The following is a 24,262-nucleotide window of genomic DNA, read 5'->3' as shown; positions in this document are numbered from 1 at the left end:
TCTTCCAATTCCCCGTGTGCTTGAATGGGCCTTTGTCTTTATATTCTCATCAAGTTTCCTTTGAATACTTAAGAATCTTCTCAAGTTATTCACCCGAACTTATCAATCGAGTATCTCCTTGATTGTGGCGTTCTACTACCTCCAATTTGGTTCGTTAATTTGAGTAGTTACGGGTTGAGATAATATCAAAATTGTTCGTGACTTCTAGGGATTAGTTGAGTCAAATTTCTGCTGCCTAAGCCATGGTGTTTTGGTTGTCTAGATCGGGATTTCACATCAGTTGGTACCAGAGCTAGTCGACAACCACCAGGTTATATCTTTTTTTTTTCGTTTATTTCGAGTCATATATGTTTATCCCAATCTGTTCGTTTGTTTAGAACCAAAAAAAAAAAAAGAGTCACTGTTCACAGGTACTGTTCACCAACACTGTTTATCATACTGTTCACTGACACTGTTCACCGACACTGTTCATAGTTACTGTTCATCCGAATACAAATCTGTCCAGCCTTGTTGTTTGTGTTATCCAACTTGTTTACTTGGTTTTCAAATATGAATTTTGGCAAAACTTGTTGGAATTTTGTGAATCTTGAAGAGAACTTACAATAATCTTGAGCTTCTTGCATTCTTGATCACAATCTTGAAATTTCTGAAGTTCCTGACAACTTCTTTGAAAGTTCTTGAAAGATCTTGGAGTTCTTGGTAGTTATTATTTGTGGATTTCCTTGTTTTGTGTCGTGGTTGATAGTTGTAGTCAAAAAAAAAAACAGAAAACAAAAACGAAAAGAAAAAGAAAGAAAAGAGGAATCGGTTGGCAAAAAAAAAAAAAAAAAAAAAGGAAAGGAAAGAAAGTGGCAACCGAATTGTTTTGAATAGGGAACCAAATCTGATTTGTGCAATCTTTCTTGGAGTAGAATTTGGAAGTTACCAAAAGTTGTTTCAAGAAGATTACCAAAGGTTGTTTCAAGAAGGTTACCAAAAGTTGTTTCAAGAAGATTACCAAAAGTTGTTTCAAGAAGGTTACCAAAAGTTGTTCAAGAGGAAAAGGATTTTCAAAGGGTTTCCAAAAACTAACTTGTTTCCAAAATCAATTAGGAAACTAAGTAAAGCACTTGGATAACTCTTTGTACTCACTTGGACACTCTCTCTCCTACCTTTTTAGGAAATTTTTCCAAACTCTCTCATCCATTTTTTTTGAAAACTTTCCTAAATTCTCTCATCCATTTTTTAGGAAACTTTCCTAAACTCTCTCATCCATTTCTTTTGGAAACTTTCCTAAAGTCTCCCATCTATTTTTAGGAAACTTTCCTAAATTCTCTCATACATTTTTACGACCTTTCCTATATTCTCTCATCCACTTTAGAAAACTCACCTATATTCTCTCATCCACTTTAGGAAACTCTCCTATATTCTCTTCCTAAATTTTAGGAACACTATCCTACACTTTCTCCTATATTTTCTCCTAACTTTTAGGAACACTTCCCTACACTTTCTCCTACATCTCCGTGATTACTCTTGAGGAAGAAGTTGGTGACAATTATTTGGGATTGAGCAGCATTTCTCAAACTATCTAACCCAACAGGTAAAGGTATTTGGTAAGTCCATTGGAGCGCTTTGAGTGACATACACGAGGGTGAGTGATACACTAAGGGAGTGAGTGAGGCAATTTCTACTAACTGTTTGTTGAGCCTTGCAGGTACTCTATAAACATGTCTCAAACTCATGCGACAAGTGACCCTTATGACATGAAACATGTTCTTGAAGCATTAACAGGCGCCATTGATCGCATGGCTCAGAGAATTGATACACTGGAGGATAAGGTGGAGCAATCAACCCTAGGCAAGACTGCCTCCAAGAGACAACCATACGTGGAGGAGTTAGGTGATTCGAACAATGAGGAGGACATGGCAGATGGAAACCGATTCCGAAATTATAAACGCATCCCTAATCAAGGGGATGATGAACTAAAGGGAATCAAGCTTAAAATTCCTACCTTCCCAGGCAAGTCGGACCCTGAAGCATATTTGGAATGGGAGAGGAAGATTGAGATGCTCTTTGACTGCAACCACTACTCAGAGTCCCAAAAAGTAAAGTTGGCAACCATTGAATTCACTGAATACGCAGCCATTTGGTGGGATCAGATTCGCACCAGACAAAGGAGAAATGAAGCACCACTCATTCGCACCTGGGAAGAACTCAAAAGGATCATGAGGAAGCGCTTCATACCAGCGTATTACCACAGGGATTTGCACCATAAATTACAAACTCTCACCCAAGGTAGTATGACGGTTGAGGATTACTTCAAGGAGATGGAGATGGCCATGCTGCGGGCTGATGTTCGGGAGGATATAGAGGCAACCATGGCACGTTTCCTGAGAGGACTACACGCTGAAATTGCAGATGTTGTGGAGCTCCAACATTATCTTGACATGGATGAATTATTGGACAAAGCTATCAAGGTGGAAAGGAGGCTCAAGAGGAGGGGTATCCCCCACCAAAGCTCCAACGTCCAATCTGGAAATTGGAGAACTCAGCAGTATAAAGGCGAGATTACCCACACGAGTGAGCAAAAGTCAGCCAAGGCAAGTGGGGTTTCGAATGGAGCATGGGTGCCTGGTTCGTCATCTTCAACACCGACCCAAAGGGCCGAATTTAAGGCTGATTTAGGGGCATCTAAACCTAGAAACCGCGACACTAAGTGCTTTAAGTGTCAAAGTTTCGGTCACATCGCGTCCCAATGTCCAAACCGAAGGACCATGCTCATGCTTCCAAGTGGTGAAGTGCTAACGGATGAGGAGGATGAGTATGAAGGCATGCCACCATTGGTTGAGGAAGAAGAGATAATTGCCCCTGACCAACCAGTTGGACTAGGCCTTGTTACAAGGTTGGCATTGAGTGCTCAACGCACAAATGAAGAAGAGCAGCGTACCAACATCTTCTATACCCGATGTCTAGTTAACGGGAAAGTGTGTAGCTTGATTATCGACGGAGGAAGTTGTACCAATGTCGCCAGTGCCTTATTTGTCAAGAAGTTACACCTACCTGTCCAAGATCACCCTACACCATATAAGCTTCAATGGTTTAGTGATTGCGGCGAAGTGCGAGTGTCCAAGCAGGTTTCTGTGAAATTTAACATTGGGAGATATGAGGATGAGTTGGTGTGTGACGTGGTTCCTATGCAAGCTGCCCATCTTATTCTTGGAAGACCTTGGCAATTTGATCGCGAGGTTACTTATGAAGGTCATTCCAACAAATACTCGTTCATGCATAAAGGGATAAGGATCATACTTGTTCCACTCTCACCTACACAAGTTCGAGAGGACCAAAATATTTTACAGAGGGAATGGGAGTTGGATCGATTAGAAGGCAAGGAAAAGAAAGGGCGAACATTGATCCTGCTCGCTAAGCCTGAAGACAACATCGGGCACTGGGAGCTGGATCGTTCCACCTTGGTGGTGTTTAACGTGTTTTCATTTGTGCAGGTTGTTCGTGGTCAGATATCCTTCATCTTGCAGTGTGCAATACCCGCAACCATAGAGATCTGCGAAGAGAGTGCTGGTCAAGTAATTCCAACCAACACTAGTCGAGTTACATTGGCCTTTGATGCAGTGTTTGCACGTCTTGATGCGTATAACTCACAGCCCAACCAAACCTTGGTTCACCGGGCGTCCGCTCACGATCCACCCATAGGGTTGAGACGTCGCTTGTGTGACCATTGTCATGAAAATCTTACTGTCCGCAACATGTATCTACCACCACCACGAGTTGTCCTTGTTCCACACAAGGATGTCATGATCATTCTTTGCTTAAGAAGGCGACATGCAGGCTGCTTGGTGACTATACACATGCTCTCATCACTTTTGTTTTGTAAGAGAGTCATGATTTGGGGACAAATCGCCTTTAAGAGGAGGGGAATGAGAATATAAAGACCAAATCCCATTCAAGCACATGGGGAATTGGAAGATTCAAGTGAAGACCAGTTGATTGCACGAATACTTGAGTTTAGTAGGATTATTTGATTTTCCTCGTTGATTTTGGTTATTTCTCGCTTTAGAAAGTCTAGGTAATTAAGCTAGTTTAATTGCGGCCCATTTGTTAGTAAGTGAGGCCCAAAATCTTCCTTAAGTATGTAGGATAGTTTGGCCAATTTTTGGATTAGGGTTAATGCTTGTAAGGGCTATAAATAGCCCCACTTCCTCTTTGTTTTGGGATGAGTTTTTGGCTATTAAATACAATTAGTGAGTTTTCACTTTCTCTTTGGCAAGAGAGTTTCCTTTGAATACTTGAGAATCTTCTCAAGTTATTCACCCGAACTTATCAATCGAGTATCTCCTTGATTGTGGCGTTCTACTACCTCTAATTTGGTTCGTTAATTCGAGTAGTTACGGTTGAGCTAATATCAAAATTGTTTGTGACTTCTAGGGATTAGTTGGGTCAAATTTCCGCTGTCTAAGTCATGGTGTTTTGGTTGTCTAGATCGGGGTTTCACATCATTAGGTTATATTGATTAAGAAAACTCTAAAAAATTTATTGATAATTATACAAAGTACTAACAAAAAAGCTTTACAACTACTGAAATTGATAAAAATTTGTTGTATGCAAATAAGAACGTTTGAGTATATATTTTGCTCCACTTTTGTTATATGTATTAGTTTGAAAAATTTATTAAAAATATCCTCATCTTACTATTACAACCCAAGCTAGTTGAGATATGATAATTTTCCATCTTCAATGTTTTTGAAAAAGTAGAATCCACAATAAACTTCTAATTGCTTTGTATACAATAAAAATTTTGTACAACTAGTAATTGCTTAATTTTGGTCATTATATAGTTTCTTAGTTAATATTATGCCAACAACTTAACTTAAATATGATAATTTTCCATTTTTAGAGTTTTTGTAATTGTAGAATGCAAAATAACCTTTTTTTGGCTTTGTATACAAAAAAGGAATTTAAAAAAAACTCTAGATAATGCCAAATAAAGAATTGGTAATATTATTAACTAATATTATAAGGTTGAAATATATTAACTAATATATTAATATTTTAATGTTAAAATTATATTCTAATAAAATATATTTATGTTAGTATATATTTTAAATTGTCAACCAATTTAGTTTACTAAAGGGATCTATTTCTTTTGTCATAGTTTATTGAATTATTTGACTAGCAATTGCTTAATCTTATCCATTATATAGTTTCTTAGTCAATATTATGACAACAATCAAAGTTTTACATAGAAATTCAGTAGTATATCAAAGGTTTTATATCTTGATAAATATATTCACGTTCTTTGCACGTGAGATGTTACTAATATTATAGGTGACAAATAAATTCATTTAATTAAATTTATCCATACCCGTTCATGAATAAATGGATATGGGTATTTTAAATTTTTGCATATGAGTATAAATGGATTACCCAATAATAGTCATTTAATAAATGGGTATTATTGGATAACCCATAAAATCCAATTAACCCATTTAAAATTGTTTTCCCCCAACATCCTCTCTTCCTCCGCTCATATTTTTTTAGATTCATCATTTTGTGATGATGTTAACTACTTTTATTTTCTCCTAATTTGTTAACTTACTCATTTTTCAGTATTATCAATTTATGATAAGTTTTAGCCTCTTTTCCTACTTTTCCAAAATCAAATTTTAAATTTTCACACAAACAAATGCTAGACTTTCGAAGTTTTTAAATTAAGTTTTTATGTTAACTTTCTTAGTACTGTTGGGTTTGGGTTTTATCCCACCAACCGTTGGGTTTGGATTTTATCCCATAAACGGTTGGTGAGATAAAATCCAAACTCAACGAGTACTTAGTTTAAATTTTTTTATTATTATTGTTCAATTATTAAATAGTATGTAATTTTGCTGCATAAAGTACGAATGAAAAAAAAGATAACTAGGCTTATTGAGTATTATAAGTAAATATTTAAAACTAATGATGGGTGCAAAGGGCTGTATAAATTGATAACTTAGTTTGCAAAAATGAATTTAAATGTGTTTACAAAAAGTTAAAATAAATGAGTTATAAATGGGTAATTAGGTTACCCGACTCATTTTTTTGACTTATCCATTTATATCCATCTAATTAAATGGGTATAAATGAATTGTCTTACTTATACCCATTACCTATCTTAACCAACTCAAATCATCTCAAGTCACCCATTTTGACACCTCTAACTAATACATCGAATTGGCCAATTAGCGTGGCAAAGTTATGCTGTAACAATAGCCGAACAGCCTTTGTTGCCAGATAAGACACTTATGAAGCGGGAAGCTTTGTCTTAAGAAGATGCACCCCATAATCTACTCCTGAGATACCCAAGCATGATTGTTGAAAAGGATAGGTTAAAACAACACACAGAAAGAAAATTGAAATTCAAATCAAATACTTCCATCACCTGCTGGCCAGCAGTCTCCATCCAAGATGAAGTGGAGTATCTGATGACCTGTACTACATTTTGAAAGTCAACATCCTTGAGAACATCATCAAGGAACCCCAACATACAACCAATCTCCTGATCAAATCGGGAGATGTCTACCAATTGAAGATGAACTGTGTCTTTTGGGCAGGCCACAAGAATATTCATCAGTCTACGAACTGTCAAGTCTCCCCTCCAATCCAATAGGATGATGCTGCAACCTTGACCACAAGCTTTTAATCTCTCTTACTTTCTGCTCCATATCTCTCCCGAAGAATCCACTGCCTCAGGATAGTTTGAACACAAATTAATTGGAAAGTGTCATGGAGTGGAGTTCAGAATTGGTGATCAAGTAAAAGCTGTTGTTCCAGGTGGTAAGTCGTTAGCAGCGGATCATGAAGTCGTGGAGTGGAAAAACAAAGTACAAGTAAAAGGCGTGAATAAAAAGCACGCCTTCTCTCGGAAAATCAGCTCAAATTGGCGTGAAGGAAGCAACAGAAGGATCTTTGCAAATCTTCCACGTGTCCTATTTCGATTGGGTCTGTTAGATGTTAGTTAGCTCAGCCGTAGTGTATGTATTAGATTCATGCTTGTAAGAAGCGTGAATATCCAGATAATTCTTAGTGATTTGGGAGTTTCTCTCTCCTTCTATTTTCTCCTTTCCCAAGTTTCCTTCCTTCCTTCTTATCATCTTCTTCTCTGTAACCATCCTCTCTGTATCTGAGTATTGTTATTTGAATGAAATATTGGATTATCGAGCTCAATTACCGGTTCATTAAACTCCAATTACTATTCCATTGATTTTGGTAGTTTTATTTCCCGTTTTAGCTGCCTATTGGTTCAATACCATCACAGTGGTATCAAAGCCATCTACAAGCCGTTGGGATGATCGAAAACTAGGATGAAACCATGAAGAGGGATCTAAATGAGTTGGGGAGTGCTGCGAAGACTGTGGTTTCCAGGAATGAGGGATTAGACCATGCGAGCTATGGAGATCAGACAAGAGACTACAGATAAGACACTAAGGAATCTGGAGCATGATGGACATGATGGCTCAGATCATGGCCAAGTTGAGTGATAAAGGGAAAGAGGTGGAATGCAACAGTGCAGGAGGTGATCATAAGGTTGACTTGTATAAGGGGAAACCTAGGAAGTTGGAAGGAAAGATGGGAGCTGAGATACCCAAGATGGATTTTCTAGTATTTGAAAAAGATAACCCCAGGACAGGTGTCGAACCTATGCAATAATAATAATAAAATCTAACTACAACTGAAAGCAGTCAATAATCAATTCTAGATACTGGAGCAGGGACTCTAGGTGTACAATGGATTACTTGATTCACCATATTCCCGAAGAGTGTGCTTAGTCCGATATACCAGAATTAATTAACTGGTTAAATTTACTAACTAGTAGACAGTGGCAAGTAGGGTCGTCTCCTCAAGGACTGGAGAGAAATTCGTTTCTTTCGAGTCAAGACAAATGGGGGGGGGGGGGGTTTAGGATTAAGTGCTAATGAATTGCTAACAAAATAAATTAAATACAAAAAAAATAATTAATTGGAGGAAATAATTGGGAGAACTCTAGCTAAGGGTATACTTCAGAGATGGTTCATACAACTGATAATCGATTCAAATATAATTCCAACATTTATCAATAGATTGGTTATAGTTGTCATGCACGCGATAAACAACCAGCCTTTTCTTAATTTCTCGATAGTTAAGGTACGACCGTTAATTATTTCTCCAACCCAGAAACAATCCTAGGTACGACCATAGGATTTAATTTTTAGATTGCATTAAGATTTAGAAAAACCCAATCCTAACTAACAAACACGCTATGAGGGTTTGTTTAACCTAGATCGTATATTTCCCTGATATAAACCCAATTACGTCAGTTGCTACTGGAACGGAGGTAATCTAACAATTACAGATTCAACTATCCCTAATTAGCAAATAGCGTATGTGAATAATTAAATATTGCACATCTATTCAATCGTACACGATAACTATAACAACAATTAAAAGCAGAAAATATACAAAAATACCAATAAATGAAGGAAACAGTTAAAATAATTTAGATCTCACAGTTATTGTTGAACCAAATCTTCAATTGTCCTCTTGACTAGAAAATGGAAATTTAGCTACACATCCTCGAGGGAAATCCGCAGGACTTCCTTGATAACCATTGGTTCCTCTCCAAAAACTAACGAAAGAAGACAAAGAAAAGAGACAAGTCACGGCCCTCCTATCCATTCCTATTTTGTAGCTTCTTAAGGAAAACAAAACTCCTACCGAATTTGTTGCTGGCCGAACTCCTAATCAAACGTGAATCTGGCTTTTTCTCTCTCTCAAATCCGTGCAAAGGAAAGAAAAGACAAGAAATTCCTATGCTACTTTTCGTCTCTAGCATTTAAGATGCCAAACTGATGTCCACCTCAATCCCCAAAAAATCTTCTGCTCAATCCCTATTTTCTAGGAATAAGTTAACTAATTGAGGGGATGGTTTCCTATTAAAAGTCAATCTCTTCCTCCCTAATCGAAAATAATGTCCAATACAAATAGGGAAGTTCCAGTAGCTATAAAACTTGGAATTTGACTAGGATTGGGAAACTGTCCAATATCAATCTCGACTTTCTGGCCTTGAATGTAGGTCCCGAACGTACCACCCTCAAATTAACTGAAAAATTGCCAATTTTAATCACGTTTAACTCCTTTTCCTACAATTAGCACCATTAACCAAAAATAAGTAGAATTTGACAGTTAAGACAATATTTGGCTAACATCAAGGGAAGAATAATTATAAGTTTAGCGACAAATTATGACCTATCACTCAGAGAGTGGGTCAGGAAGGCTAATAAATATTTCCAGATCCATGGGGTAGAGAAAGATCTGAAATCAAACATTGCATAGCTTCACTTTAAAGATAGAGCAAATATATGGTTCTATGAGATGTATCATGAGAGAGGGGAAGTTCCATGGGATGAACTTGCAATGGCCATATGTGAAAGATTTGGAGAAGGAGACCTAGGGGAAGTTATAGAGGAATTTAACAAATTGGTTCAAACTGGGAGTGTAGCTGAATACTTGGAGAGGTTTGAGCTGCTGAAATCTATGGTAATGACCTCCTTCCCTGGCCAATCTGATTCTTATTACAAATCCTATTTTCTCAGTGGCTTGAAAACTGAAATTGTGAATTTGGTTAGGATGACAAACTTTAGCAGAAACAATTGAAGCTGCTAAATCGCAGGAAAAGAACTTGGAAGCCATTAGAAAAACACAAGGGAAAATAAAACAAAAATACCCCTCCCCACCTTCTTCCCCATTTGTTAATTAATAAGCAAAGCTCTGTCCCATAGACTAAAATGAAGTGGCCCAAGTCTCAGTACAAGAAACCAGAACTCACTTTCAGCAAGAACACTAAGGCAAGAACACACTTAGCTAATCACTTCAAAAGGATTACCCCTTCTAAGCTTAGTTACAGGAGAGAAAAAGGGATTATGTTATAAGTGTTTTGAGCCCTACACTTTGGAGAATGTTTGCAAACAAGCTCATATGCATTTCATCTTGGTAAATGAATCTGTTGACTTAGTTGACACACATGAGGGCTAGGGGAAAGATGTTGAAGTATTTTGTGATTGCCCTGAGAGAGAACTAAGTAGCAAGAACATAGAAGTTTCCATTCACGCACTGGTTGGGGGAACTGAATGCAAAACTATCAAAATGAAAGGTAGTTTGGCAATAAGAGATGTTAATACTTGTTGACAGTGGCAATACTCACTGCTTCATACATAAAAGGTTAGCAGAGTCCTTACAACTGCAGGTCACTGGGGCACCCTTGACTATTAACGAAGCAGATGGAGAGAAGTTAGAATCTAGCCAGTTACAAAAACCCTTGGGGTGGAGGATACAAGGGTATGATTTTCAACACCAATTTAACACACTGAGACTGGGGAGCTGTGATATGGTGGTAGGAGTTGATTAGTTGGCCAAGTATAGCCCTATTGAATTTGATTTCAAATGGCTGACCATGAAGTTCTATAAAAGGAAACAATCAGTGGAATTAAAAGGAGAGATAGGAGAGCTAAAGTTGAAGTTCATAAAGGGAAGTAAACTAGCTAAATGGAAGAAGAAACAGACATATGGGATCACTACCCAATTGTATTTAGTAGAGAAGGAAGGGGAAGCTTCTGAGATGATACCAGCAGAGATGGAGGAATTATTGGCCCAATTTAAAGAAGTTTTTGTTGAACCACATGGCATGCTTCCAATCATAAGCCATGATCATGGCATTCCATTGAAAGAAATAGTTCCATTCTAGATTAGGCCATACAGGTGTTCCTATGTGCAAAAAGTTGAAATAAAGAAACTAGTAAAGGAAATGCTGCAAATGGGAATCATACAGCCTAGTAATAGCTTCTTTGCATCTCCAGTACTACTAGTAAAGAAGAAGGATGGAAGCTGGAGATTCTGTGTAGACCATAGGCAGCTCAATGACCTCATAGTGAAAGACAAATTCCCCTTGCCACTAATAGATGAATTGATTGACGAGCTACATCGCTCTAAATTCTTCACCAAGATTGATATAAGGACTGGTTACCATCAATTTAGGGTTAAGGTGGAAGACAGACACAAGACAGCATTTAGGACTCAACAAGGGCTGAATGAATTTAAGGTCATGCCATTTGGCTTGACCAATACCCCAGCTACCTTTCAAAGCCTTATGAACCACATTTTCAAGGAGTAGTTGAGGAAATATGTCATGGTGTTCTTTGATGACATATTGGTATATAGCCCCTCCTTGGGGAGCCACCTAAAGTAGGCAGAGGTACTGAGCATTCCGAAGGAACTCCAACTGTGTGCCAAAAGAAATAAGAGTTCATTTGCTCAGCCACAGGTAGAATACTTTGGCCATATAATTTCTATACAAGGGGTGATGGCAGACCCTAAGAAGTTGGAAAGTATGGTGAATTGGTCAAAACCAGCTATTGTGAAGGAATTGAAGGGATTTCTTGGCTTGACTGGATACTATAGAAAGCTTGTAAAGGGGTATAGGACCATTGCAAAGCCCTTAACCATGCTGTTAAAGAAGGATGGATTTCAATGGAGTGCAGAGGCTGATGAGGCTTTTCAGAACTAAAATTGACAATGAGTAGCACTCCTGTGCTAGCCTTGTCTGACTTCACTAAACCTTTTGTAGTTGAAACTAATGCATGCTATAGAGGTGTGGGAGCAGTACTTATGCAAGACAAGCGGCCTATAGCCTTCCTAATTTAGAGCTTAGGACCAAAAAACTTGGGGCTGTCCATTTGTGAGAAGAACTACTAGCTTTGGTGACTACTGTAACCAAGTGGAGACATTACCTAGAAGATCACCACTTCATCATAAGGACAAACCACCAGAGCTTGAAATACTTATTGGAACAGAGGGTTACTACTACACTTTATCAAAAATGGCTCACTAAACTACTGGGACTAAGCTATGAGATTCAATACAAAAAGGGAAAAGAGAATGTGGCTGGAGATGCACTATCTAGGAGGGCCAGCAAGGAGGAAGGAGATTGTGCTGAATTGGTTTGTGTCATTCTAGAGTGGATGAAAGAGGTAATTGAGAGTTATAAGGGAGATGAAAAGGTGCAGGACCTCATTAGACAACTACTACTCACCCCTGACAACTTACCAGACTATTCTTATCAGGATGGGGTGGTAAAGCACAAAAAGAAAATAATCATTGGCACTGGAGGAGGAATAAGGGGAAAGATCATCACTATACTGTATGACTCACAGTTGGAAGGGCACTTTGGGGTGCAAGCAAGCTATCTAAGGGCCAAAACAACTATTTTACTGGCCTGGATTGCACAAAGACATTAAGACCATTGTACTACAATGTGATACCAGTAAAAAATGCAAGTATGAACTAAGAGCATGCCTTGGGCTCCTACAACCTCTCCCCACTCCTCAGTACTCATGGAGCCATGTGACCATGGATTTTATTGAGGGATTGCCAATGTTAGAGAAGAAGGACACCATTATGGTGATAGTAGATAGATTTACTAAATATGTTCACTTTGCCAACTTATCTCATCCATTTGATGCACTTGCAGTGTCTGGAACTTTCTTGGATTAGGTCTATAAGTTGCATGGAGTGCCCCTAAGCATGCTCTCTAACAGGGACAAGATTTTCACTAGTCAGTTTTGGACTGAATTATTTTCATTACCGGGGTCTGAGCTGAGTTGAGCCTAAGCACTGCATATCACCCACAAATAGATGGCCAGTCTGAGAAGGTAAACCAGGTGTTAGAAATGTATCTGAGGTGCATGACTCATCTAGAACCCAAAAGATGGAATGCTTGGCTCGCACTAGCTGAATGGTGGTATAATACCACCTATCACATAGCCATACATATGAGTTCATTTGAAGTTCTATATAGGATTCCACCTCCTCAGTTGGCCATGGGGCTTTATACCTATTCTAAGGTAGCGGTAGTGGAGGATCATTTGAAGGATAGACAGAGATTGAATGACTTGCTCAAGAGAAATTTAGAAGAAGCTCAGGGTAGGATGAAAATGTTTGCTAATCAAAAGAGGAGTGAAAGGGAATTTAGTGTACGAGATTGGGTCTACTTAAGGTTGCAACCATACAGACAGGCTTCAGTGGAGTTGAGGGGTAATACTAAACTATTTGCTAAATATTTTGGCCCTGCCAAGTGGTATAGAAGATAGGAAAGGTGGCATACAAGCTCAAACTACCAGAGGGATCTAAAATACACCCTGTATTCCATGTGTCCTTACTGAAGAAAAAGATAGGCCAGGGGCAGCACTAGTACTACAACTACCTAGCATAGATGAGAAGGGACATCTGAAGGTGGAACCCATAGCTATTCTGGATCGAAGAATTGTCAACAGGAGAAATGCTGCAGCTGTCCAATGGCTGGTTCAATGGTGGGCAACTTCTCTTGCAGAGGCTACGTGGGAAGATGCTGAAACCGTTGAGCAATGGTATCCTGAATTTCAATCTTGAGGACAAGATTAACTGCAGAGGGAGCTATCGTCATGGAGTGGAGTTCAGAATTGGTGATCAAGTAAAAGAGGTTGTTCCAGGTGTTAAAGTCGTGAGTGGAGCAAGAATTTCCATTGGGTCTGTTACATGTTAGTTAGCTCAGCCGTAGCATATGTATTAAGTTCCTGCTTGTATGAAGTGTGAATATACAGGTAATTGTTAGTGATTTGGGAGTTTCTCTCTCATTCTATTTTTTCTCCGTCCCCAAGTTTCCTTCCTTCCTTCTTATCATCTTCTTCTCTGTAACCATCCCCTCTGTATCTAAGTATTGTTATTTGAATGAAATATTGGATTATTGAGCTCAATTACCGGTTCATTAAACTCCATTTATCGTTTCACTGATTTTGGTAGTTTTATTTCCTGTTTTAGCTGCCCGTTGGCTCGATACTGTCACAAAGAATAGTATAAGTGATTAGCATGAATTTTAACGAAGGATGAGTTTACAATTATTATTCTTGAGTTAATTACGAATAAATGGCTATTAGTAATGAGAAAACGAGCAAAAAAAGGAGAAAAAACTTTGAGGTATTATGATAAGCCCAAAATTAACTACGATTACATAGATTGACATGAGGGATTTGAGTATGATGTCAATGGCATCAATTAATTAGTGCAGCAATTCATTGGGGGAATGACCATTTTTGTTTTAACCAAATCAATTTTTAAGATGAAAGGTTTTGATGGTGTTAAGAGAATTAACTATTACAAGGAGGAAATGATAAGAGCGAATAACCAATCTAATTTCTATTAGTTGGATGCAATTGCACACAAGGAATTTGTAAGAATCAACTTCGGTTTTGTAACCGATGCAATAAGTGCTAGAGTTTAAATTGTGGGTTGGGGAGGGGGCGCTAAATGAAGGGAGTTACAAAATTTCTCATTATTTTAAGTAATATATTGAAGGGGGTAAAAATTACTATTAAAGCAAACGTCTGGGTAAACTTGATCTATGTAGATCTAATGACTCAAAATTTTTCATACCATCTCACTAATTCAAGTAATTGAAAGCCCAACTAATTTTGTAATTGTGTAAATTAAATCAAAAAATCCAAGGTGAGTACTCCTTTTGAAAATATTTTTGAAATTCAAGTGCTTTGCAAATGAATTTTGTTATTATAATTGCCCACTATTTGAAAATTGGAAACAGATATTTGATGAAATTTTAGATCTTCTAATACATGACAAAAATTTTGTAAGTTTGACTTATTAATTTCACATAACTCATGGACTATTGTATATTATTTGAATTTGCATGTGAATCGTGTTAGTTTGAATTTTCAAAAATTTTAAGAAAATATATAATTTTTTGATAAATGTGCTATGGCTCTTGTATTTGAACTGTCTAAATTTTGTTAAAAATATGTCTCAACTAGCACCTCGTGCACTTTCTGGAACTTAGATCTAAAACGCATAATTTTGATTATTTGCACCGCCCACCTAATACCTTGTTACCCCTCAATTTTCAGGATTCCTTGCATTGGGGAGGTTTCTACAAAATGGTTGTTGTCCTAGCTTATAAGATATGGGGGATGCTATCGTCTCCATTACTTTTCTCTTCATTTATCTATTTATTTTTCTATTTATACAACTAAATTTTTTCACAATGATCTACTTGCGTCAATAATTTTATTTCTATGAGCTGCTTGATATACTCAAAAATCAAGCTCATCTATGAATATTTTGTCATTTAATTTGCACAGACATTGATGGTGCAAAATGGGTCAAAATTATTGATGAAAGTTGTAAAGTTTGATCCAACAGTAAAATTTAAGCAATTTAATTTCAATTTTTATATGTACTTTAAGAGTAAATCTTATATATACTAACAGTGTATACATTATTACGACTAGATGCATGACACATATACAAACTTTAGATTTCAAATTCAAATTCAGATTATTTGTTATTGATCCAGCTGTAGTGCATACACTGTCAGTGTATAGAACATTAATTCATACTTTAAGCAACTAAAGAAATATAATATGAATGGTTTGGATTTTCAGATTTGATATTATAATCATGTTTATTTAGGTCTAATGGAGGGAAGCATAACCCATAAGATTTAAGTTGATTCTTGTTACTGCTATGGATATTTCTTCCTCTTTTAGAATTCATGCAATTATTTCTACAGTTAATTTGAAATTGGATTTAGATTTTCTGCTACTAATTACTTGCCCTAATATTCTGTGTTTCTAATGAGGAAAATTTGGACATTGTCAGGGCGTTAGTTTGTGCAGTAAACATGCAAAATTCCTCCCTTATCAAATGTGTGTCCCAAAAACAGACAAAAAATTTTTTAACACCATCGAAACAACCTCCTAAAAATGGGCAAAAAAGATAACAACCCTCAAAAGTTCAATTGAGATTTCACTTACTTAAAAGAGAGATTCCAGAATTCTAATTCTACTTTCCATATAATCTAGTACATTCTCACTCAAAGCACATATTTGCTCTCACAACCATTAGTTTTAAACCAACTGAAAGAAATAAGATCCTCCAAATTCACAAGTTATTACACATCATTATCGTTATCATTACTATCATTACTATAAAATGTATGATGAGTCTTGGCAATAGAGTATAAGAATATTTTGATCTTAGTTTTTGTTATGTCTAAATTATCCTCATATCTTTTAATTAGAGTTATTGCATATCTTTTAATTAGAGTAATTGCATAACAATCATGACACTAATAAAAAAATTAAAAGTTTCAATAAATTACATCTCAAAAATGTCGGTAACTAAAATTAGAAACTGCCCATTTACAACTATGTTTATGAATCATTTCCCTCATCTTCAATTATTGAGTGTTTCAAAATTATCTCTAATTATTGCATTGTTATGCAAGAAGAAGAACATGATTAATTAGAAGACAAAAAGTAATACACAATTAATGAGAAGACAAAAGGTTAAATTGATGATTACTTCACTCTATTATGTTGTATCGTTTAAGAAAACTACAAAAAAAACTATTGATAATTATAAAAAGTACTAATAGAAAAGGTTTACAACTACTAAATTTGATAAAAAATTTGTTGTATTCAAATGAGAATGTTTTAGCATATATTTTTCTCAAAAATTGTTGTATGTACTGGTTTGACAATTTATAGAAAATTTCCTCTTCTTATTGTTGCAATCCAAGTAAGATACGCAATAACTTTGTTGAGATTTGATAATTTTCCATCTTCAGAGTTTTGTAATTGTAAAATACACAATAAACTTTTAATTACTATGTACACAATAAAACATTTTGTACAACTAGCAATTATTTAATTTTGTTCATTATATAGTTTCTTTGTGAATATTATGCCAATAACTTAGCTTAAATATGATAATTTTCCATCTTTAGAGATTTTGTAATTGTAGAATGCACAATAAACTTTTTATTGCTTTGTATACAAAAAGAGAATTTTCAAAAAAAAAAAAAAACTCAAGAGATCTGCCAAGTAAAGAATTGGTAATATTATTAACTAACATTATAATATTGAGATATATTTTAATGTTGTAATATTATTAACTAAAATTGTAATATTGAATATATTAACTAATATTATAATATTATAATGTTGAAATTATGTTCTAATAAAATATATTTTGTTATAGTATATTTTAAATTGTTAACCAATTTGGTTAACGAAATAGATCTGCTTCTTTTGTCATAGTTTATTAAATTATTTGTCTGGCAATTACTTAATCTTGTCCATTATACAAGTTTCTTAGTCAATATTATACCAACAATCAAAGTTTTACATAGAAATTGAGTATATTAAAGGTTTTATATTTTGAGAAGTATGTTCAGGTGCAAAGCACATGAGTTACTAGTGCAACTCCAATGGCATGTCCCATGACAAGGACTCATTACACGGCTAGCCATTGTGGCTGAGAAAGAGGAGATAGTGGGTCTTTTTTTTGCAACGGATAAATTTGGTATCACATATAATATTTTCATACTTGAGATATCACATATATTTGTTTAATAATTATATAATTATTTTTCAGAAAATAGCAACATATTGTTTTTTTGAGAGATAGAAAAAGATTTATTGTTCAAACTCAGAAATTAATAATATTATTTTTTAGAAAATAAAAAATCCAAACGATTAAAAATTTAATGAAAGTTAATTTATTTTTTAAAAATAACGAAATTATTTTTAAAAATTTTACTTTATTTATTTATGGAATATGAGTTGTGCATTATTAACATAAATGTTTGATTTAATTGTGAACCCATACTATTATATCATGTGAAATGTAATCTATTGTGAGAATATAATAAAAGGAAAGATAGTGAAATGCTAATGTGGCATATGAAGTGTAATCTACTGTAGATGCCCTTATTAGAATATCGGAATGGCCAGTCAGTGTGGTAAAGTAACGTGGTAACAAATAGCCAAATGGCTTCCATTGCCACACAACACTTGTGATGCAGCAAGCTTTGTCCAGAAAAGATGCACCCCATAATCCGCCTGTGAGATACCCCAATATGATTCTTGAAAAAGTTAAGCTAAAACAACGCAAAAAAAGAAAATTGAAATTCTAGATCAAATACTTCCTAACCACTCAGAGATTTGCATCCAAGGTAGAATTCGACGGGACCTATATAATTCTATTTAAGGAGTACAATTTTAAAAAATCTATATCATGTAAAAATTTCACACCTATGTCTTCAAGAGAAGATGCTAAATTGAACTAAAAATATAACTAGACACAACGGACGATAACATATAGAATTGTACTGAGAAAAATTACACGGTCTACAATTTGCTTAGCCTTCCCAAAAGTCAGAACAATATAGGCTAACGCTGTTAATGGAAATTAGACGGTCCTGGATCACCTTCCCCTCTACCACCTATTATGTTCCCACAATCCAATTCCTTCCATGTAAATTCTTTCTCCTCTTCATTGCTTCGAGACACAACAGGTGCTGCTTTGTCAACCACCCAGTCGTCCATGGGGTCAATGGCAGCAGTTCCTAAGTAAGATGCTATACCTTGATTAAAATTTTGGAGTTGCAAGTTGCAGTGCGCAAACACCATTGCAGCCAGCCTCTCTTGCTCTATCGGATTCCTCCCCTTGTTGAGTAACTTCTCGGCCAAGCTCCTCTTCAAATTGTACCCTGCAGCACCACTACATGTTTGGCTTAAAATGCGTATAGCAAAATGTTGGAGCTGAGGACATCCATGTCCATAATCTAACCACCAACTACCTGCAACAAAGTTTACAGATAAAAATAACTGAATTTGGTCCCAAATACAAATCACAATAGCTAAAGTAGCATGTGATATTACCTGGAGAAGACTGCAGATGAGCAAGTCCAAGACCAAAAGGACCCTTTGCTCCGCGATATTCTTCAATCTGTGAATTTATTACCCCTTGAAGCCTAGGATCTTCAGCCAAACGCACAATACAGCACAGAAGGCCATTCAAAACTTCTGAATCTGCATAGAAATCGTTAGTATAAAAATACTTTGGATTCAAAAAGTATCCTGCAGCATGGAGAGGGCTGTGCAAAGATCCATCCCATATGTCATCAATTGCCTTCCAAAATGGCAAGTATATGGATTCTTTATCATCGAGTTCCTCCTTGATTGTTTCTTTGGCCTGATCCATCGTCTCATAGATAAAACCCACTTGTGGCTCACTGTTCTTGGCTATCAATTCTATGACACGCACAAGAGGTATGGTCGCCTTAACTGCCATTTCCACTCCAGTCCAAAAAGAGCTATCAGCCAACAGTTCAGCCACTCTTTTCCCTTCCACTGAGGAAGCATATCTCGAGGTCTTCCAAGCAGTCGAAAGAAACATCTGCTGCAACTTCTCTTGTAAAAATAGCAAGTTCTCCAGAGTTAAGAAAGGCTCTGTTAACTTGAACTTGGATGGCCTAACCAGGTACTTGGCCGAAGTGTGATCTCTGAGAACTTTTAGAATAGTAGCATCGCTGTGCACAAATCTTGTGATTGATTTTGCTTTATCCAGTGTTGCTTTAACTGCATCAATTGCTCCCATTTTCTTCAACGTAAGTTCTAAACAATGCAATGCACAAACTGTCCAAAAAACCGTCTTATATTTTTCCATCACCTGCTGGCCAACAGTCTTCATCCAAGATGAAGTGGAGCAAGTGATGATCTGTACTACATTTTGAACGTCAACTTCCTTGAGAACATCATCAAGGAACCCCAACATGCAACCAATCTCCTGATCAAACCCAGAGATGTCTGCTGATCGAAGATAAACTGTGCCTTTTGGGCAGGCCACCAGAACATTCACAAGTCTGCGACCTGTCAAGTCTTCCCACCCATCCAATAGGATGCTGCAACCTGTGCTTGACCACGAGCTTTTAATCTCTCTCACATACAGCTCCATCTCTTCCACTAATTCCCGAAGAATCCACCCACTTAAATCCTCACAGCTAGGAATTGGGTAAGCTATATCTTCAGAACCAAAGTGGGCATTCAGCATCATCCGAAAGCTAGGACATGTAACAGCATCCAGCTCAATTCCTGCTTCGTAAAAGAATCTACCAACCTTCTTCTGGAATTCCCTATCAGAGAAAACTTGGGTACTCACAGCTGATTGAGAATCAAGCCTGGCCTTGGTAAGAGCAACTGACACTGTTCCATGGTTTCCTGAAGATGATCCAATCTTCAGCCTTTTTTCGCTTCCCATGCTGGAAGCTCGAGTAAGCTCTGGATCACAAGACTTAGCAGAATCTGTAAGAAGCAACATATCTCTTCTTGAAGGAATATTAGAGGAACAATGCTCCCCCACTTCCTGACTAAGATTCCCTCTTTTCTTTTCAGTTATTTGATTGTAGAATGCTTCCCTAATATTAGGAGGAACTTGCAAACAAGAAGCTACATTAAGCCGGAATCCTGCTAGGTGGCATTTAAGGCGACTAAACCCGCTGATTTCTTTTCCACAATGATTGCACCTAACTCGGTTTTTCTTCTCTGTAAGAGCAGTGCCATGGTCTTGAACTCTAAAGCAAAAGTCATCTGAAGCCATTATCTTGGTTTTATGTAAACCCCTGACACGCACAAATTCCCCAATTAGCAAAGATCTCAAAACAAAAGCGGCTTTCAACTTACTACTCCACTTGCCCCCTAAAATGTTGGTTTTATGAAGTATATACTCCACTTGAAGTAGAATTCCAATTGACAGAATTTTCTTGGGAACAATGAATAGAAGTTGTAATATACGATAAAGTCCTAGGCCTGAATCTCTTCCAATGTGCTGGTTGAGTTTGTTAGCATGGTTTACCTACATATACAACCAAGACCAAGAGAGATTTAGTTAAAGTATATCATCATATAAATTAGAAAAATGGCAACTCAGAACATAAAGACATGCTCATCTTGTTCAAATAAAGTTGTTGGTGAGGTATAAAGCAAAGCAACAAACAGTTCAAGACAAAAATGAGAAAGACAAGGAGTCCTAGAGAAATTAAGCACATATAAAGAAATTAAAACATGAACAAAATGTTTACATTAATTTGAATCCTTAATTGATTACAAAAGTTTAGTTACAAGTAACAAAATGCATTCTCAAATTTTTTAGTCTTAAAAAGTTCGCTAACCATTTCCTTTATGAGAACACGGAGAAAATGTGATGTGTAAGAAGCAACAAGGATCGCAGAAAGCAAACTTCTGAAAGAGCTTTGTTACATGAATGAACATTGATCAACTAGAACACTTAAAACAACAGACTCTGTTCTAGCCATTTATAGACTCATTTGGCAAGAAAAAGAAAGGCTTAATATGGCACATCAATAAGGGGACTCTACTCCAATTTTGCTCTACCAAGCTCTACAACTTTGTATTAAGTCAAAAGCAATCATATGTCCAATCATTACTCAGTGACAGAGTATTTGTCAGTCCTTTCTACCTCATTTTCTCAAAACACTTAAGGAAAAACAGAAATTATTAATGATCCTTCACAACAGAAACAAAACTTATCTCCAGAAAGAGAGAAAGTAGGGATACAGGAGCTATTGCCGAAAGCTGTAATTGCAACTCCTACTAATTTACTTATTTAAGCAACATTTTGTTAACTCATCTGGCAAAGCTTATTTCCCTGTTCTTTTATAATAGAATTATTCTCACAGGTCTCTTTGTAGCAAGGCAGCTTCCAAGACACTACACAAGATTGGGTGAGTCAGTCTTTGTAACTTTTCCTTTTTTCCTGTATGGTGGCATTTACAATTTCTCTCAAAATGTTAATATGCTTAGACAGAGAATGTCTTGGTATCCAAAACAGTTCAAGACCCAGAAAAACCTAGAAAAGAAACAGAAACTCTTTCCCAAAAAAATGACAAATACAGAACAGTGAGCTTAAGGAGCAGTACAACGACACAAGATGGAGACAAATCTAATATCCAGGTTTGAAAAATTAAAAACCAGATTGAGCATTAATCTTCAACTGTTCTGGCTCTTCAACAACCAATAAAGGGGCATGTCTAACTTCAGTAATATCTTGATATGAAAGCATTGTGCTAGATTGACAATTTCGAGCTCCATTTGACCAGATTGGTATCTTATGCAATTCACCCCGTAACTTAAAAAGGCAGTATTTCATTGCACAGAAGAGTCTCAAGTCACTAAAGCCTGCTAACTCCTTCCCCAACTTCCCAAAGGAGGGTGAACAAGAAGCATAAGCACAGACATGTTACAAGTGCTAAATTAATAAGAAAATGGTTGATGCCACTAGGATTTCAGCAGGAATGTCCTGCACCTCAATAAAACTTTTATACAGGTCTCACTGCATCCTGCATAGTAGACTGGAGCAAAAATATTCAGATGCAGAATTGGAAAGGAAGGAAAGAAAGGAAATGAAGGAGAAGGATGAGTAAAAAGTAGACAAAACTTAATCCCATCAATGTGGTATCACCACATCATGAGAGCATAACTGTAGATAAATCCCCCTCTCTCTCTCACTAGGACCACAACTCATGGGAGGATAAGTACTCTCTCTGATTCTCCCCTGTTCGTCCCTCCCTCCATCTCTCTCTCTCTCTCTCTCTCTCTCACACACACACACACACACATAGAATCAAAAATAAAAAATCACGCCAGAAAAAGAAATCAGCATATAAAATCAATAATATTCGCATCAAATGGAAACAAATATCTCTCTCTCTCTCTCCCTCCCTCCCGCCCTCCCCTCCCTCCCGCAGATAAAATCAAAAATAAAAAATCACACCGGAAAAAGAAATCAACATATAAAATCAAGAAGACTCACATCAAATGGAAACAAATCTACACCAAAAGGAACAAGGAAATCTAAAGAAAACAAGGAAGACAGATAGAACAATCAAATCATTTAGAAGAAAAAAGAGAAGCAGCAAAAGGGTAGTTTTTACCTCATGAACTGACGCGAGAGACGAAAGAGCCTCAAGAGAAGGAAATACGTAAGCGATTCAAAGAGGGAGGACTCTTGGTTATACAGCCGTTTTCCGTCCAGGGCCACTCTAAAAGTCTTCCACCTCAACATGAAAAAACTTTAGAGTGCTCCTCTAGCAAGCACTAGTCAAATAGTTAAGGACGGTTATGAAATAATCATGACAAATAAAACACGGTGAAAAAGATACATGTCAAACTATATCCCTGTAATCCAAACAACCAACGCAACAAGAAAAAACTTTAGCTTGCTCCTCTAGCAAGCACTATTCAAAAGGTTAAGGACGGTTACGAAATAATGATTACAATTGACAACAGTGAGTATGATACATGTCATACTATATCCTTGTAATCCAAACAAACAACGGACCCCACCAGCAATATCATGTTTGGTTTCGACAAATTCAGCGAGGAAAGGAAATAACAATCCAATGGTAGGTTAAACAATTCTTTTGTAATAAATTCAGGCAAAGTTTAAAAAGCAAGGGCTCTTATTACCAAATAGCAAATTCAATAGACAAAAAGATGGAGAGTAATGACTGGGTGAATATACAATTTTGTTGTAGCAATTAAAATTCCTCCAGATCTGTTAATGAATATGCTATGCCATCTGAGACTTCTTGACTTAGGCATTATAGCACTAAAAGATAAGCAGGTCTATATATTCACATGAACTGCACTAAACAAACCTGATACCACTTAGCAATAGCAATTATGTCCTTGCTGATTGGCAAGTCCAAGACATCCAATGGATGACTTTATAAACTGCAACAATTGCTGCATATCCAAAAGGCATAAACTTGAAAGAAAAAATAAAATAAAAGCTCATCAAGCGTGAAAAAATGACCAGTTACAGAGTGATCCAAAAGAGAGATCCACCAAATGAACTGCTATACTCCAAGAAGGTAAACAATCTGCACCATACTATATCATAGATTCCAAAATACCGTAGCACATTTTCAGATTTGTGCAAGACAACCTTAGGAGCTAATCACAAAGTAGAATGAACCAGGGAACCCCCATACCACCAATGTTGTAACTCCAAAAAATCGGCTAACCCATATCTAATTTATCAGCAGTATGTACACCTACCTAGTCATATGCAGGCTGATCAAATCTCATGAACAAAGAGATAAGCATCTAAAGGAATCATTTGACCAACATTTTGGATACTGAGACACACAGAACAGAATTCACACAGAAGGACATTGTATATCAAGTGATCACAACTTAGATAGGTCGTAACATTAGCAAAGGAGCACAAAATATCCAAGAGATACTAAGTCACAGAAACAAGCATGGTTGGTTACATCTGCAAAACCTTACAAGTACTCTGACTGATATTATCAACATTACAAACCTAATGCATGGTAAGAAGATAA

At 36.5% G+C, this 24,262-nt stretch overlaps 1 protein-coding gene across 1 annotated transcript; it reads right to left on the bottom strand.

Moving 5' to 3' along the window:
• Positions 1-18,086: 18,086 nt before the first annotated feature.
• Positions 18,087-23,668, bottom strand: LOC113717732 (uncharacterized). The gene is made up of 3 exons (XM_027242529.2): positions 22,844-23,668; positions 18,774-20,745; positions 18,087-18,691 (listed from the first exon to the last, which is right to left on the bottom strand). The coding sequence occupies exons 2-3, from the start codon at positions 20,488-20,490 to the stop codon at positions 18,291-18,293; spliced, it is 2,118 nt and encodes a 705-aa protein (XP_027098330.2). The 5' UTR covers positions 20,491-20,745; positions 22,844-23,668; the 3' UTR covers positions 18,087-18,290.
• Between the last annotated feature and the right edge of the window lie 594 nt (positions 23,669-24,262).

The sequence above is a fragment of the Coffea arabica genome, chromosome 11e (genome assembly GCF_036785885.1).
Source record: "Coffea arabica cultivar ET-39 chromosome 11e, Coffea Arabica ET-39 HiFi, whole genome shotgun sequence".
NCBI lineage: Eukaryota > Viridiplantae > Streptophyta > Magnoliopsida > Gentianales > Rubiaceae > Coffea > Coffea arabica.
This window is presented reverse-complemented; position numbering and strand designations above follow the sequence as displayed.

What these genes read in the sequence shown, in the direction of transcription:
- LOC113717732 (XM_027242529.2), bottom strand. Translation starts at nt 20,490, where the DNA reads ATGGCTTCAGATGACTTTTGCTTTAGAGTTCAAGACCATGGCACTGCT. An exon ending in TCATCTGCAGTCTTCTCCAG is followed by an intron (nt 18,692 to 18,773) that starts GTAATATCACAT and finishes ACTTTGTTGCAG; the next exon opens with GTAGTTGGTGGTTAGATTAT.